Source organism: Vulpes lagopus, chromosome 9 (assembly GCF_018345385.1).
Source record: "Vulpes lagopus strain Blue_001 chromosome 9, ASM1834538v1, whole genome shotgun sequence".
In the NCBI taxonomy this organism is placed as follows: Eukaryota; Metazoa; Chordata; class Mammalia; order Carnivora; family Canidae; genus Vulpes; species Vulpes lagopus.
In genome coordinates, this window is record NC_054832.1 from 63,853,978 (window position 1) to 63,869,944 (window position 15,967).

Sequence of the window (15,967 nt, forward strand, 5' to 3'; positions counted from 1 at the left end):
TCAGACAGCTCTTGAAAAATTAATTTCATCTAAACAGAACAGAAAATTAGGAAAAGAGAAGACACAGGATCTAGGAAACAGGAGAAAGGCTAAAGAAATTCCCAGAATGAATATGAAGGAAATTTCAAGTGAAGTCTTAGAACAGCTACCAGCCCAGATTGCAGCCAGCTGAATTGATACATAGAAAAATGACAAATAATCAACTAATTTTTAACTTCAGGAAAAATAAAAAGCAATTATATAGTGTATTATGTGATTCAACTTTGAATGATATTTAAGTGAGCTGAATTATATAGTCAATAAATACCAACCAGATTAACAACTTTAATATAACTCTATTGACAGGACTGGGGAGGGAAGTTTGGGGTTGGAGTGGTACTTATGAGAATTATATCATCACGTTCCACAGTAGGAATTCAGTAGATAAATATCTAAGATTTACAAATCAATAAACAGTGGCTGTTATTTAGTATTGTGGAGGTAAGTGAAGGAATAGCTGTAGAATAGTGTAGGAATAGCTGTAGAAATTGAAAGTTGTTTTGTTATAAGCCCCCAAGTACTCTTTAAGTTTTGTTATATACCCTACGGTCTTATTTCTTAAAAGTGTTTATTGCATTGCTTTGATTTTAAAAATCTACTTTAAAAATGACTGAATGATTGGTAAGGAACACCTTGTTAACAGAATTGTTATCATACATCATCATATCCCCCATTAGACTGAGAGAATTTAAGACAAGGAATTTTTGTTGCTTTCAGAATGACCTAGAGTTCAGCCCAGTGAGTGCCTGGCATGTAACAGGCACCTACTATATGTTTACAGAATGAATGAATAAATGAACAATAAAAAATATTCAACCATCTGAAGAAGGAATTTAAGGGGATCCCTGAGTGGTCCGCCTTCGGCCTACGGCATGATCCTGGAGACCAGAGATCAAGTCCCACCTTGGGCTCCCTTCATGAAGTCTACCTGTGTCTCTGCCTCTCTCTCTGTGTCTCTCATGAATAAATAAATAAAATCTTAAAAAAACAAAACAAAACAAAACAGCAAGTTCCAGAGGCTGGGCTATGCAAAAAGTTGCTTTTTCCTCCCACAGAGAGGGAGGAAAGGGAGTGTAGATGAAATTTCAAGTTCTTTTACTTCTGGCAAGAAAACAAGCAATTTAAAATGCCCTGCATAGCTTCTTGGAAGAGTGAATATAGACTTGCCTAGGGTTAATTTAAAATATGCTCTTGTGCTGTTGTTGGAAATGCAAACTGGTGTAGCCACTCTGGAAACAGTGTGGAGGTTCCTCTCTCAAAATGTTAAAAAAATAGAACTACCCTATGACCCAGCAATTACACTACTAGGTATTTATCCAAAGAATACAAAAATGCTGAATTGAAGGAATACATGCACCCCAATGTTTATAGCAGCACTATCAACAATAGCCCTCTTATGGAAGGAGCCCAAATGCCTATTGACTGATGAATGGATAAAGATGATGTCTGCGGGGTTATATATATTGGGATTATATTATATATATAATTTTTAATTTATATTATATTTTATTATATATAATGGGATATTACTCAGCAACCAAAAAGAATGAAGTCTTGTTATTTGCAACAACATGGATGGAACTAGAGTGTTTATGCAAAATAAGTCAGGGAAAGACAGATGTATGGTTTCGTTCATGTGGAATTTAAGAAATAAAACAGATGAACATAGAAGAAGGGACAGGAAAATAAAATAAGATTTAAAACAGAGAGGGAGGCAAACCGTAATAGACTTAAATATAGAGAACAAACTAAGGATTGCTAGAAGGGAGGTGGGTGAGGGAATGGGCTAAATAGGTTATGGGCATTAAAGAGGGTACTTGGTGGGATGAGCACTGGGTATTATATATAAGTGATGAACCACTAAATTCTACTCCTGAAATCAATACTACTGTATACATTAACTAAATTGAATTTTAATTTAAAAATGATAGAAACAATAAAAAATAAAATGTACTCTTGTGGTCCATTTCAAATCATCTTCCAATGCCTTAGTAAAAGGACATGTTGAAGTTTAGCAGGAAAATATTAACTTGTTTCTTGGTATATATTAATGGAGTCAGTGTCTCCATTTTTCTGGCTTTTATTTTTCCATTCTTTATGCTCGCTGTTTGAAGTTGCCCCAACACTGCTGACATCAAACCCTGTGCGCCATGGGAGAGAAAGCTCAATGTGCCAAACAAGGTCGTTGACATCCATCCTAAAAGTCTTCAGCAACAGACAGCTTTGTGCCATGGGGAAAAAGAAGTGGGTATCATTAGAGACTCCTAACAAAAACCCTATAATTACCCAAGGTTTTTAGCACTTAGAAAAGCTGTTTTTATATGGACATCCATAGATTCCTTGTATACACCTACAGAAAATACATGAAATAAGAGAAAAGGAAAAATAACGTTTTTTTAGGATAGTTAAATAACTTTGAATCTTCCAAGATTCTGGTTTGAGTAGTGAGAAAGATATTTAAGAAAAATTAAAAAGGAAAAGATATAACAACAACAAAAATATTGGCAGGGCAACTGAAAATCCTGGAGCTCTGTAGAAGGAATAAGAAAAGGAAAAAGGAAAGAGAACTGGATCGCTGACAAAAATAGGCATTCCCAAACAATGCCCATGCCCTAGCCTACTGGAGGTCTTAGAGCCCCAGGAGAGTGGCTAACGTTAGAGGCAGAGGCACAGGATACTGACCTGGAAGAAGCTTCCTGCTACTTGAGATTTCATTCCCTTCCCTCTCACTTCTACAGACCCACAGTTGCCAAAGACTCCTTTCCCCAAGATCCTCTAACCCTGCCCTCATTTCTCTTATTCCCTCGTCCAAAATTGGTCCAGGGCAGATATTTGGGCCAAAGAAGTTACAGGGAGGGGAGGGGAAGGTGGCAGAGGACTAGAGGAGGAAATAGAAGAACGGAAGATAAATCCTGTCTTTCCTCTTTCTATATCTGTGGCCCCTCTAATGAGCAAATTTTTCAAAGTGCCTTCATACAATTTCTCCTTTTAATTCCTGTCCTCCTCCTAACATCAAATCCATTGATTTATGCATGCATTTGTTCATTTCTCTTCTCCATTCATTCATAACAACCACCATCTGGTAGTGCTTGCTAGACAATGGAGGAAATGAGAGTGAACAAAAAACAGATATAGTTTCTAGTCTTGAAGAGCTCTCACCCTTGAGGGGAAGAGAAACATTAAGCACATAATCACCCAAAAACAAACGTAAAATTGCACCTATGGCAAATACTACAATGAAAAAGTATATGACTCTGAGGGCCTCCACCAGTGGGATTTGCCTTAGGGCACTGAGTGGAAGCTTCCCTTAGGAAGGGATTGCTAAACCTGGCTCTGAGAGAATAGAAGGGTTTACCAGATAGAGAATAGCATGTGCAAAGGCCCTGGAGCAGGTGAAAGCATAGTAAAGATGAGAACAGGAGGCAGAGAGAGTGAAGGTAGTGCATACTACAAATAGAGGCTGATAGGTAGATGGGCTACCTAGGTCATGATAGAGTTTTGTCTTTAACCTAAGAACAATGAGAAATCACTGAAGGTGTTTTAAGCAAGGGGTAAAATAGTAATAGAGTAATATTTTGGAAAGACCAGCATAGCTACAGTGGGGAGAATAGAGTGGAAAAGGCTAGACTAGTTAAGAGATGGTAGAAACTTGAATAGAGTTGGAGTGGAAATGAAGTGAGTAGAAGCTCTTGGTGAGAAGAAGCTCTTGGTTGGAGTGGAAATGAAGTGAGTAGAAGCTCTTTCTTGTTTCAGAAATAGAGTGATCAATAACTTGGTAGTGAGTTGGAAATATGGAGCATCAAAGAGAGGCAGAGGTCAATAATGATTCTCTGGCTTCTACCTTGCACAACAGAAAATAGGAAACTCAAGAGTTGGGTTCAGGGGAGAGAGAGAAGATCATGACTTTTGGTCATGTAGAGTTTGAGGTGCCTTTGTAGTGTTCCAGAGAAAATATTACATGGAAAATTGGATATATAAGGCCAGAGTTCAATGGACAGAAGAATGTGGGTATCTTCAGCATATTGATTATGTGATCACTTAAACTGCCATCATGAATGAGACTGCCTAGATATGGGAGGAAAGAGTATATGCTGAAATGTTCAATGTAGTTTCCCATAAAATCTGGTTCTTCCTGTCATGTACAGATGACCCTTCCTTCCTCAGTATAACAGATATTTTACTATTTTCATCAACGTAGCTATTCCTTTTCTATAAATGAACTGCACATAAATGGAGATCATGGTGGATTAGACAATTGCTTTTCTAGCCATGATTTTGTAGTCTGCTGTGATCCAGGGAAGGAAACAAGTTTGAAAGGAATAAATGTAGATTATAGAAAAGGAAGCAAGTGAATTGATGAAACCCGAGTGTCTGCCACTACCTGCTCCTATTTTCTCTAGGAAACTATGCTCAGGAAACATGATGATGCACTTGGAGAAGTTTTATAGCACAGTCACTGCACAGATATTCCTTGGGCTTTTTCTCAACTAAATACATTGTTTCCATGGGCCAACTCAGGCAACAGTCCACCCAGTATAGCTCTTTTTTATGAAATGTTTTCTCTAGTCTCAAAAGCAACTTTTATAAAACAGCTTGTTAATACATTGGGGATTTCCATGGTCAGAAGTGTGTTACTTGTGGGGTCAGAGATTCATTCAGGATTTGGGAGCCTGCAAAAATGTGGAATCACAAAGCCATTAGGGATGGTAAGGTAAGATGCTCCAAAGAAGTGAAACTGAAAAAGTCCGAGATTGGAAATGTATAGCTAGTGACGAGGTTAGCAGTGCCTCATTCAGTGAACAAAGCCTATTCAGAAGGTTGGGAAGCACAGTCAGTGGCCTAGACCCTTATAACTCCAAATGTGGTCCTAGGACCAGGAACATCAGCATCAGAAATGCGGAATCTCAGCTTCTGCTCCAGACCAAACATATCAGAGCCCGCATTTAATAAATGAGATCCTGAGGTGATTCTTAAGCACATAAACATTTAAGAAACACTGCTCTGTATTACTCTTTGAAGAAGTGTAGCGACAGTAGGTAAGAGATAGGATAAAAGCCATAGGAGAGGGAGAGATTGGAAATGGAAACCCAAGAGAAAGAAGATCCCAAAAAGAGAAGGGAAAAGATCAAGAGGGCTGAATAACTTGAAAAAAAGAGGTGTGGCTCTTTCTTTGCTGATAAAAAATAGGAAAGAGGGCTAGAAGAAGTGTGAGACCAAAGGCAGAAAACTGAGAAAATTCTGTGGGCAATGACCCAGTTCTCTCCAATAAAACTGATAGCAAAGGCAACTGCTGAGAAGGAGAAAGAGAGGTTTTACGCCAAACAATATTCCATAGTTTATTTTTTTTTAAAGATTTTATTTTATTTATTCATGAGAGACAGAGAGAGAGAGAGGCAGAGACACAGGCAGGGGGAGAAGCAGGTTCCATGCAGGGAGTCCGATGTGGGACTCGATCCCAGGTCTCCAGAATCACACCCCGGGATGAAGGTGGCACCAAACCACTGAGCCACCGGGGCTGCCCTATTTCAGAGTTTAAATGGGCTCCAGTTTAAAGGACATTTACTTTTGATTAACACTTCTTTGCATTTTCCCCCATAACTCCTTTAAATAAGTATACATCAATGTATTAAAATATTAAAACCTCACTGGCCATTTACAATAAAACTTCCATTTCGACAAGCAGGTGATGAGCCATGAACTTCACTAGGGCCAACATTATATGCCTTGATGACAGATAAAGCCATATAATATCATGGATACAAAAATGTGTAAAAACTTGAAAGAACAGTAACATTAGAAAAATCATCTTTACCTATAGTTTTTATGTCTACAAAGTTTGATAAATCAATAAAATGATCTGAAAAGTTCATTTCACAGTCAGATATATTAGTGATTTACTTCATTGGTTTTCTGATGACCATTTATCATGAGGTAGAGCATCTTCAGAATGAATGGTGGAAACAAAAAATTTGATGTGCTTGCCTCTTAGATAAACTAAGTATTTGATTTATAAGACACAAACGAACAAACCACTATGGCCTGTCATGTTTTTCCAGTTTCTAATTTATTCAACCTCTGCTCAATATTGATCCTGACAAGCAGAGTAACCCAAAGATAAATTTATTCACTCTACAGTTTAGTCAGAAACAAGCCAAAAATTATAGATTTTCCCAGGCAGATGATGACAAGCAGTCAGGAGGATGACAAATGGCTGTCTTTAGATTTAGTTAGGACAGTTGGACCAGACATTTCCAATAAAGATTGGAGCATGCTGGTCAAATACAGGTTCATCAGTGACCATCATTAATTGTAGAGCAAGCACTGCCAGTTACTGCAGGCGCCTATACAGGACCTTGGGCACCAGCCCTGCATGGGAAATAGAATCAGCTCTTCAGTATTTTGCAGCACTCCTCTAAGTGATAGCATGACATGATCATTTATCAAACAGAGACTGTCCAGAAAAGTGTCTGCTCCCTATAGTAACATTGAAGGGCAGGACAGCGAAAGCATTTTATTAAAGACAGGAAGGCAATGAACTACCAGAGCGTATCCAACGGGTAATCATATTTCAGCACAGGATTAGTTTAGTCTTAAATAAACATACACTGGAGGGAGTGTGTCGCGGGTCATTTATCAAGCGAGGAACAATTAACAAAACTCTACAGGATTCTTTTTATCTATATAAATTTAAGATTTTCTTATTATTGTTATTACTGAACTTTTGGACGATGGGAGTCACATTCAACACTACAAAGTGCAATGCACAATTCCTTCCTTAAAGTTTCTTAGACTAAGAGAAATACAGTGAAATTCCGATATAAAATAATCATGGCTGTATCAAATGCTGCTGAACAAATGCTGCGGACGGGGCATAATCTAGCTCCAATACTGAAGGATGAAGTTAAAACTTTTGAAGAAAACTTTCTTATAAGAAATCAACTACTAAAAAAAAAAAAAAATCAACTACTAAGTCAGAAGCTTATTCTTTCTTACAATAATTTTTGCTCTCTATTGACCAAAATTAAGAAGTTATTAGCTGAGGGGTGGTAGGGCAGACAAAAAGAGAATTAACATATTACTTAACTTCTTTGTTCCAAAAAAAAAAAGAAAACTTCTTTGTTCCAGGCACTTCATATGCCACAACAACTAATCCTAACTATTCACACTTTATACATGAAGACACAGACTTGCAATAATGCCAGGAAGGCTGGGATTGTATTTAAAAAAAAACTCCAATAAATTTTTCACAAATTATTTATTTGGATAACTCAGAGTCTAGTGCAGAACTGAGACCATGAATCAATAAGTATTTTGTTGAATAATGAAGTAGATAGAACTGAAATATATATATATGTGTGTATATATATATATATATATATATATATATATTTTTTTTTTTTTATGATAGTCACACAGAGAGAGAGAGAGGTAGAGACACAGGCAGAGGGAGAAGCAGGCTCCATGCACCGGGAGCCCAATGTGGGATTCGATCCCAGGTCTCCAGGATCGCGCCCTGGGCCAAAGGCAGGCGCTAAACCGCTGCACCACCAAGGGATCCCTAGAACTGAAATATTTTTACCATTTTATGTAGGAAGACATTGGTCTCAAGAAGATTAAGAAAACTACTACCAGATGCTCTGTAGTGGGTCCTAGACAGCCACCTAGCTGTCCTTGTGTTTAGTCCCCTAAAACACCATTCCCTCATGTAGGTAGAGGCATATATCTGGATATTCCACATTTGTTACTTCCATGATATGACAGAATTTTGCAGGAATTTTTTTCATGTAAATTCTATGCCCAACAAGGGGCTTAAACTCACTACTGTGGGGTCAAGAGTCACATACTCCACCAACTAAGCCAGCTAGGTGCCCCTTGTGGGCATTTTTAATATGTGGAAGGGAACTGTTGTCACAGCTCACAGTAAAAACAAACAAAAAAAACAAAAACGATTTTCCGGGGTGCCTAGGTGGCTCAATCAATTAAATGTCCAACTCTTGCTTTAGGCTCAGATCATGATCTCAGGCTTGTGACATCAAGCCCCACATTGGGCTCCACACTAGGTGTGGAGCCTGCTTAAGATTCTCTCTCTCCTTGTCCCTCTGTCCTTCCCCAACCTCTCTAAAAAAACAAAAATAAACAAGAAAATGATTTTCTAAAATCTAAAGGATAAATGCAGTCTTATCAAAAGAAATTTTCACAAAAATGGAAAATGAAATATTTAAGTAACAATAAACATGGATTAAGCAAAGAATAAGATGGGAGATACAAATAAGATATACAAGGCTGAAAGGTATCAAGCTTTATTTTTTTTTAAATTTTATTTATTTATTCAGGAGAGACACACAGAGAGAGGCAGAGACATAGGCAGAGGGAGAAGCAGGCTCCCTGTGGGGAGTCCAATGTGGGACTCGATCCCAGGACCCCGGGACCAGGACCTGAGCCAAAGACAGACGCTCAACCACGGAGCCACCTAGGCGCCCCAGTATCAAGCTTAAAGGTGTGGAAATGATACTGGGAATAAAAATACCAAGCAATGCATTGCTAATTGCTTTCAGCTTTGCAATTAAGAACATTATTAATTAATCTATACCTTGTATTTCTTAATTGTCCCTTATATACTATAATTTTGGTCTTGGCTTAAAGGAGAACAAATGGAAGAATCATAGGTGTTTGCCTGCTGCTATTCTCCAGAATTTTCATTAACTTTGTAGTCCTCACCACCATATTCTCTCTCTTTTTTAAAAGATTTATTCATGAGAGACACACAAAGAGAGGCAGAGACACCGGCAGAGGGAGAAGCAGGCTCCCTGCAGGGAACCTGATGTGGGTCTCGATTCCGGGACTCTGGGATCATGCTCTGAGCCAAAGGCAGACGCTCCACTGAGCCACCCAGGTGTCCCCTCACCACCTTGTCCCCTCACCAAAAGATTAGTTTATTCCTCTAGATGTGTACAAGATCAATTAGTAGTAAAGACCATTTTATCCAAAAAAGTTTTATGGTACACCTTCTAAGTACGTAGAAAAGCAGTAATTAGAGCTAGAAAAGCAGTAATTAACTTTAAAAACAGTTTAACTCATATGAAAGAAATGCTGATGATTATGAAATATTTGTGTTTTGCTTTTTCTTCTTGATAGGACTTGGAATTTTTACTGAACAAATTGATGAAGCTGTGGAAAATGGATCTAAATGGAAATCCTGTTTGTCTCAAACCCAAATACAGAGACAGACTGATACTGGTGTCCAAGTCACTAGGTATACATTTATATTATATTAATATAATTTTCTTAGAGAAAGAGACCTGGTTAAACGTTTTAGTTAATTAACAGCAAGCCTTAAAAAATATGAATATGATGTCTGAATCTACAAACACGGTCAACTTTAAATTCAATATTTTAAATGAAAGCAAAAGTTAAAATTAAGAAAAAAAAAACCATGAAAAATATCTGTTGTTCAGAAATAATTAAGGCACCACATACCCTTTCTTTAAAAATGTATAGAACTTGCTGACCTTTTGTCAAATTCTCATTGGCACAAATCCTCTGAAGATCCCAAGAGACTCTTTAGTTCTTGGATCCGTAGATAAAATTAATCAAAGTTTTCATTGCTTGACAATTGCTCTAGACACATACAGGGTTCCTTTCATTTGAAAGGGGAATAAGGTAGGGAGGCCCTTTATGAGATCCTTAGAAATAATAACACCCTGATTATGCACTATACTGGGGGTAATGGACCACAGCTCTTCAACACGGGCCAAGTTATAAAACATCAGAGATACAAACACTTCCTTCTCACAAAGGAGATTCATTAAAGAGTTTCCTATATCTGAAATTCTATGACATGCTATACTTGAGTATAAAAACTAATGCATGGCAAAAACATTTCAAAGCTCATAGCTGTTGTAAACCTTAATTAATCAGTATGCCAGTGCAGTGGTTCTTTGGGGAGAGGGAGAGGCTGACAAAGACTTTATCAGAAAAATCCAAGATTTCTCAAAATACATATGCAAAGGTCACACCCTGCTCGCCACCCCTGATCCCTAGCCAAGGGAAGGAAATAGAGAATACACCAGAACAATCATGTGTATTTTTTATAAGTTGTACAGATGAATCTGCAATGCACATTCCCCCAACTCTCCATCTCCTTCCCTTCCTGCCCACCATACACAACAATATTAGTTCACTTTCCTTAGGCAGCAGAGTAAATATAACTAATGTTAGATGATTAAGAATCTTCCTATGTTCATGAAACCATTTCTGGGAAGTACTGTAGGTGATGTAGTAAAGGATGTGGAGCTAAGGTACTGATCTGCAAATAAATAGGATTTAGTCAATTTTTGCAAAAATAAATCTTTTCTAAACATATTTTGTGATTATAAGATTAATACATATATATATTTTTTAATTTTAAGTAGGTTCCATACCCAGCGTGGGGCTTGAACTCCCAATCCTGAGATCAAGTCACATGTTTCACCAAATGAGCCAGCCAGTCACCCCTAAAATTAATATACATTTCTTATAAAAATATAGAAAATAAAATTATATCATTCATAATTCCACCATAAATCTGTTAGCACTTTGGTATATATGTCCCTTCAGTCTTTTCTCTTTGGTTCTAGCTTGTCTTATTTTCCCTTTGTTTTAAATGTATCTTTTTAAATTTATTTTATTTTATTTTATTTTATTTTATTTTATTTTATTTTATTATTTTATTTATTCATGACAGACTCACAGAGAGAGAGAGAGAGGCAGAGACACAGGCAGAGGGAGAAGCAGGCTGCATGCAGGGAGCCTGGATCTCCAGGATCATACCCCTGGCCGAAGGCAGCGCTAAACCGCTGGGCCACCAGGGCTGCCCTTTTTTTTATTTTTTAAAGATTTTTGTTTATTTATTTGTAAGAGACACAGAGAGGCAGAGATACAGGCAGAGGGAGAAGCAGGATCCCTGCAGAGAGCCTGATGCGGGACTTGATCCTAGGACCTCGGGATGATGCTCTGAGCCAAAGACAGACGCTCAACCACTGAGGCATCCAAGGTGTGCCATTATTTTCATGTCCTTTTTTCTTAAATGCAAAAACAAAAAAAGTGAATTGAGGACTTCGTTTGATGTATCCCAATAAGGACTGTGGAAAGTTGTTTTGTAAGTAACTCAGGTCTCACCAAACAGAATAACAAGCCACACATTTGGTTTACTTAGCCTGAGTGGAAACAAATTTTGTGTTGAGAACAATTCATTAAAACAAATCTCAGAGGTCTCTGATCTTATGCCCATTATCTGGCTTCCCCTCCTGAGCTACACGATCATTTGCTAAAGGATGAAATCAGGCTTACTGAGGCACAGTCATTTCTCAGGCTCTGTCTGAAACATAAACATGAGGGAAAAGGGATGATGGTAAAAGATTTGGATTTTTATTCCTTATCTTTATACCAGATTTTTAAAATATGTATTGATTTACACATATTACACGCAAAAATGCACTAACAAATTATACAATTACTGATAAAAACACATTTGGAAAGATACCAATAAATCCAAGTGGTTGGGAAAACTAAGCATAAAAGAATGACTTTTAATATAAAGCTTTAAGGATGAAAATGCTTGATAATAGAACAGTTAGCCAATTTCTTACATTATAATTTGGAGAGTACTAATTTCAGTTAAAAGAAATATATGAGAAAAGATGTAGAAACAATTATACTTCTAGAGTTTATGGTTCTAGTTTATATTTCCAGTTTCATTTATTTTGTACTTAGGATCTTACAGTATTATGCATCATATTTATTAATAATTTCAGTAGTGCAATCAGTGTGAGGATACTGTCACCCTGTAAGAACATGATTTAAAAATTTTTACTACATTCTTTTCTTACTCTGGGATCCACTGGAAGACATTACATGGATGATGAGAGAAAATACATATTTACTTAAAAAAACCTCTATACAGCAAATTTTGTTAGAAAGAGATAGTCTTGGGATGCCTGGGTGGCTCAGCTGCTGAGTGTCTGCCTTTGGCTCAGGGCATTATTCCCAGGATCTGGGATCGGGTCCCACATCAGGCTCCCTGCGGGGAGCATGCTTCTCCCTCTGCCTGTGTCCCTGCCTCTCTCGTGAATAAATAAATAAAACCTTAAAAAAAAAGTCTTTTTTATCAAATGAAGGCCACCTGTATTCATGTGATTACATATAGTACAAAGTGTCCTATAAGGGAATAGTTTAATATTTTATAGTATATGCAGTATATAGGCAAATATAATTAAATACTATCAACCATTAAAAATTTGTGTTTAAAGAAAGATACAATAAAATCATCACAATATAGCAATAAAAATTAAGACAATGCTATGAAAATAGAGAATTCCAACTTTATATAATATACACACATAGAAAACAAAAAAAAAGTTAAAAATATACTGTTAATGGGTTTTAGTGATTATTTTTGGTTGTAGAACACAAGCAATATTAATTTTTTTCTTTTCCCACTTTTTTGTATTTTCCAAATATCTTACAGCATATAAAAATTATTCTGTGTAATTTAAGATGCTCAGTTTTCAAAACAGTTTCTAGAGACACAAAATATAAATATGGCTGAAACAAAACCAAGAGACCAGTTTTGTGGGTTGTCCCTACCATATCCTATATCCTAAGATATAATAGCAGCCCCTGGGTGGCTCAGTTGGTTAAGCCTAGAATATAACAAGCATTATTAATGTATGTACTTTTATAATACCATGCTAAATGTATAAAATTTCTTATTCACCTTAACATAAAATACATTTTGTTTTTTCCTAAGAACAACTATAATATGGAAATGAACAGATAATATCTAATTTCTGTTGAATATGACTTTTTTAAAGATTTTATTTATTTATTCATAGACACAGAGAGAAAGAGGCAGAGACACAGGCAGAGGGAGAAGCAGGCTCCATGCAGGAAGCCCGATGTGGGACTCGATCCTGGATCCCCAGGATCACACCCCACGCTGCAGGCAGCGCCAAACCACTGCGCCACCAGGGCTGCCCAACATTTTTGTTTTTAAAAATAACAATATAATTTACATGTGACCCTAGAAGGAAAACCATATATCAAATCGTTTACAGTGATTATCTTTGTCAGTGATGGGAAGGAGAGTTATGGATAGTAATTATAGAGTCTTTTTATGTTTTTTCTACCATGTTTCAGTTGTTTATAATAAGCACATATTCTTTTTGAAATCAGAAAAAAATAATTAAAAAGAAGTAAAAGCTCAGTAAAAACAAAGAAGCTGTGTAAATAAGATAATTTTTAAAAGGTATTTATTTCAGCCTCTGGTATAATTTAAGTTCATATGCCTTAAACCAGAAATACATATACATATATATATGACATATATATGTATATTATCTATATATTTATATATTACATTTCTTAACATATATACTTTTCTATAGAATTTCTTGATGGAAAAGAAATTAGAAACATGGAAAGACAATTCCTAATAAATTGGAAAGCATCCAAAGATGCCAAGAAAATCAGCAAGAAAAGGAATAGTCAAACTGAAGATGCAAGTAACTCACACACAAGTAAGCAGACTGTCATTCATTAGTTGACCACTTCTAACAGAGGAATATTCTCCTCAACAACAACAACAACAACAACAACAAAAATGCCAAGAAATAAGAGGTATTTGTTAAGATTTTTGATTTAAGATTTTTTAAACTTATTTATAGTTCCTAGGAAATTTTACCTGTAATGTTTACATATGAAAATGGTAGCTACTATCAACAAAAGCTGTGTTTGGTTCATATTGAGTTTGCATCAGCTATGAAAACAGAGACATGAGGGTGGGAGAAAATATATAATTTTTTATCTGGCAAAGTGCATGATATTAATTATGCAAATGGTGAAACAACAATCAGCTATGTAAATTGTGAAACCTAAGTCACTAGTGTTTTTGTTTAGCAGTGCAAAAATCACATTTTCCATCAGAATACAAAATAAAAATGTATGACAACCACATCTGTGGCCTATACTCTGTGGCCTGTCTGCTTTCTTATGTACATGCCCTAACACTTGAATATTTTCATTATAATATGCTTAAGGTTACAATACAAAGGAAAGTCAACTTTCCTTGACTAACTAATCCAGCCAAGTAGAACATATAACGATTATCTCTATCATATTTGGGAGCATCCTAGAATTCCTTCTTCACAGATTCTATAATCCACAACTTTGGAATGAACCTCTTCCTCTGTTCCATGACAGTGTTTGAATGCTAACGGTCTTTCTGTTTCAAGGTTAATGGGATGGGGTCATAGAAAGGGATTAGGCCAGGGAATAGGGAAAAAGAAATTGTAATAGTGTAGTGAGGCTTTATGCATGGATACCGTATCCTAGGAGTTCTGCTGCTCCAAAACAAGGAAGTTGAGGTGAGGAGAAGCAGAGGCTGAAAGGCATGGAGCTCTGATGATTTTGCCATATCATGTGCATTACATATAAACTGTGGGAAATCATTTCAAAGAGTGGGACTTTCTGAATTGACAGTATACCCATGAATGATGACACTGTGCCAGCAATGTGAATTTTCCAAGATCTGAAATCTATTAAGTGGTCAGGCAGCATTTCTTCTCCTCTGTTTATCCCTGGCTGGCTTTGAAGGGCAAAACCAGACACACGGTAAGGATTCCAGTATTTTACATATTTTCAGTATTATACCAAAGATACAAAAGTATCTCATTAATACTGAAGTATTCATAGAATTCAATACCTCACCCAAAAACTGAACTTATTCTAAAAATAATGTAGTTTCCTTCATCTTAATAGATTTTCAAGATTCTTCCTACTTCAGAAAACAATTCGGTTAATTTATTTTTAACTTCTGCAACGAAATTCAACAAGACAATTATAATACGCCTTAAGGTTTATAATTTTAAAAAATTACAGTCATTTTTCTCAAAAAAATCCTTATTGATAAAAAAATTCTCATTGATTTCTTCATAATGTAATGTTACCAGTAACAATTAACAAAAGCAATTTTTAAAGCAGTATAAATACAGTAATAAACTATCTGAAAAGTAAATTAAGAAAACAATCCCATTTACAATACACACACAAAAAAATACCTACAAATAAATTTTTAAACAAAACAACAACAAAACAAACAAAAGCAATTTTTAAAGCAGTATAAATACAGTAATAAACTATCTGAAAAGTAAATTAAGAAAACAATCCCATTTACAATAGCACAAAAAAGAAAAAATACCTACAAATAAATTTAGTAAGTAAGGAAAAAAGAATTGTATACTGAAAACTACAAAACACTAATGAAAGAAAGGAACAAACAAAAGAATGGGAAAACATCCTGTATTCACCAACTAGAAAACTTAATATTGGTAAAATGTCCATAATACCCAAAGCAATCAACAGATTCAACACAGTCCATATCAAAATTCTAATGCATGTCCACAGAATTGAAAAACAATTCTAAAATTCATATGGAACCACAAAAGACCATACATAACCCAATCAACCTTGAGGAAGGTATATTACAAAATATAGTAATCAAAACAGTATAGTACTACCATAAGACAGACATACAGATATACAGAGCAAAACAGCTCAAAAATAAATCCACACATAAATGGTCAACTAATTTAACATGGGTGCCAAGAACACACACTGGGGGAAAGAACAATCAAATGTTGTTGGGAAAACTTGATATCCACATACAAACAGAGCCTTATCTTACACGATACCAAAAAATCCACTCAAAATGGATTAAAAATTTAAGCATAAGACCTGAAACTCTGAAACTCTAGAAGAAAACACAGGAGAAATCTTCATGACATTGGTCTTGGCAATGATTTCATGGACATGACATCAAAAAACACAGGCAACAAAAACAAACAAGTGTATTACATCAAACTAAAAAGTTCATGCACAGCAAAGGAAATAA

General features: G+C 36.0%; 1 protein-coding gene across 1 annotated transcript in view; it reads left to right on the forward strand.

The window, feature by feature from the left end:
* PPP1R42 (protein phosphatase 1 regulatory subunit 42) overlaps window positions 1-15,967 on the forward strand; it is a 49,852-nt gene that overhangs the window by 21,515 nt on the left and 12,370 nt on the right. Inside the window, exons 5-6 of the mRNA XM_041769283.1 lie at window positions 9,175-9,292; window positions 13,464-13,595. Of these exons, the coding sequence (XP_041625217.1) occupies window positions 9,175-9,292; window positions 13,464-13,595 (250 nt within the window). The remainder of the gene's footprint in view (window positions 1-9,174; window positions 9,293-13,463; window positions 13,596-15,967) is intronic.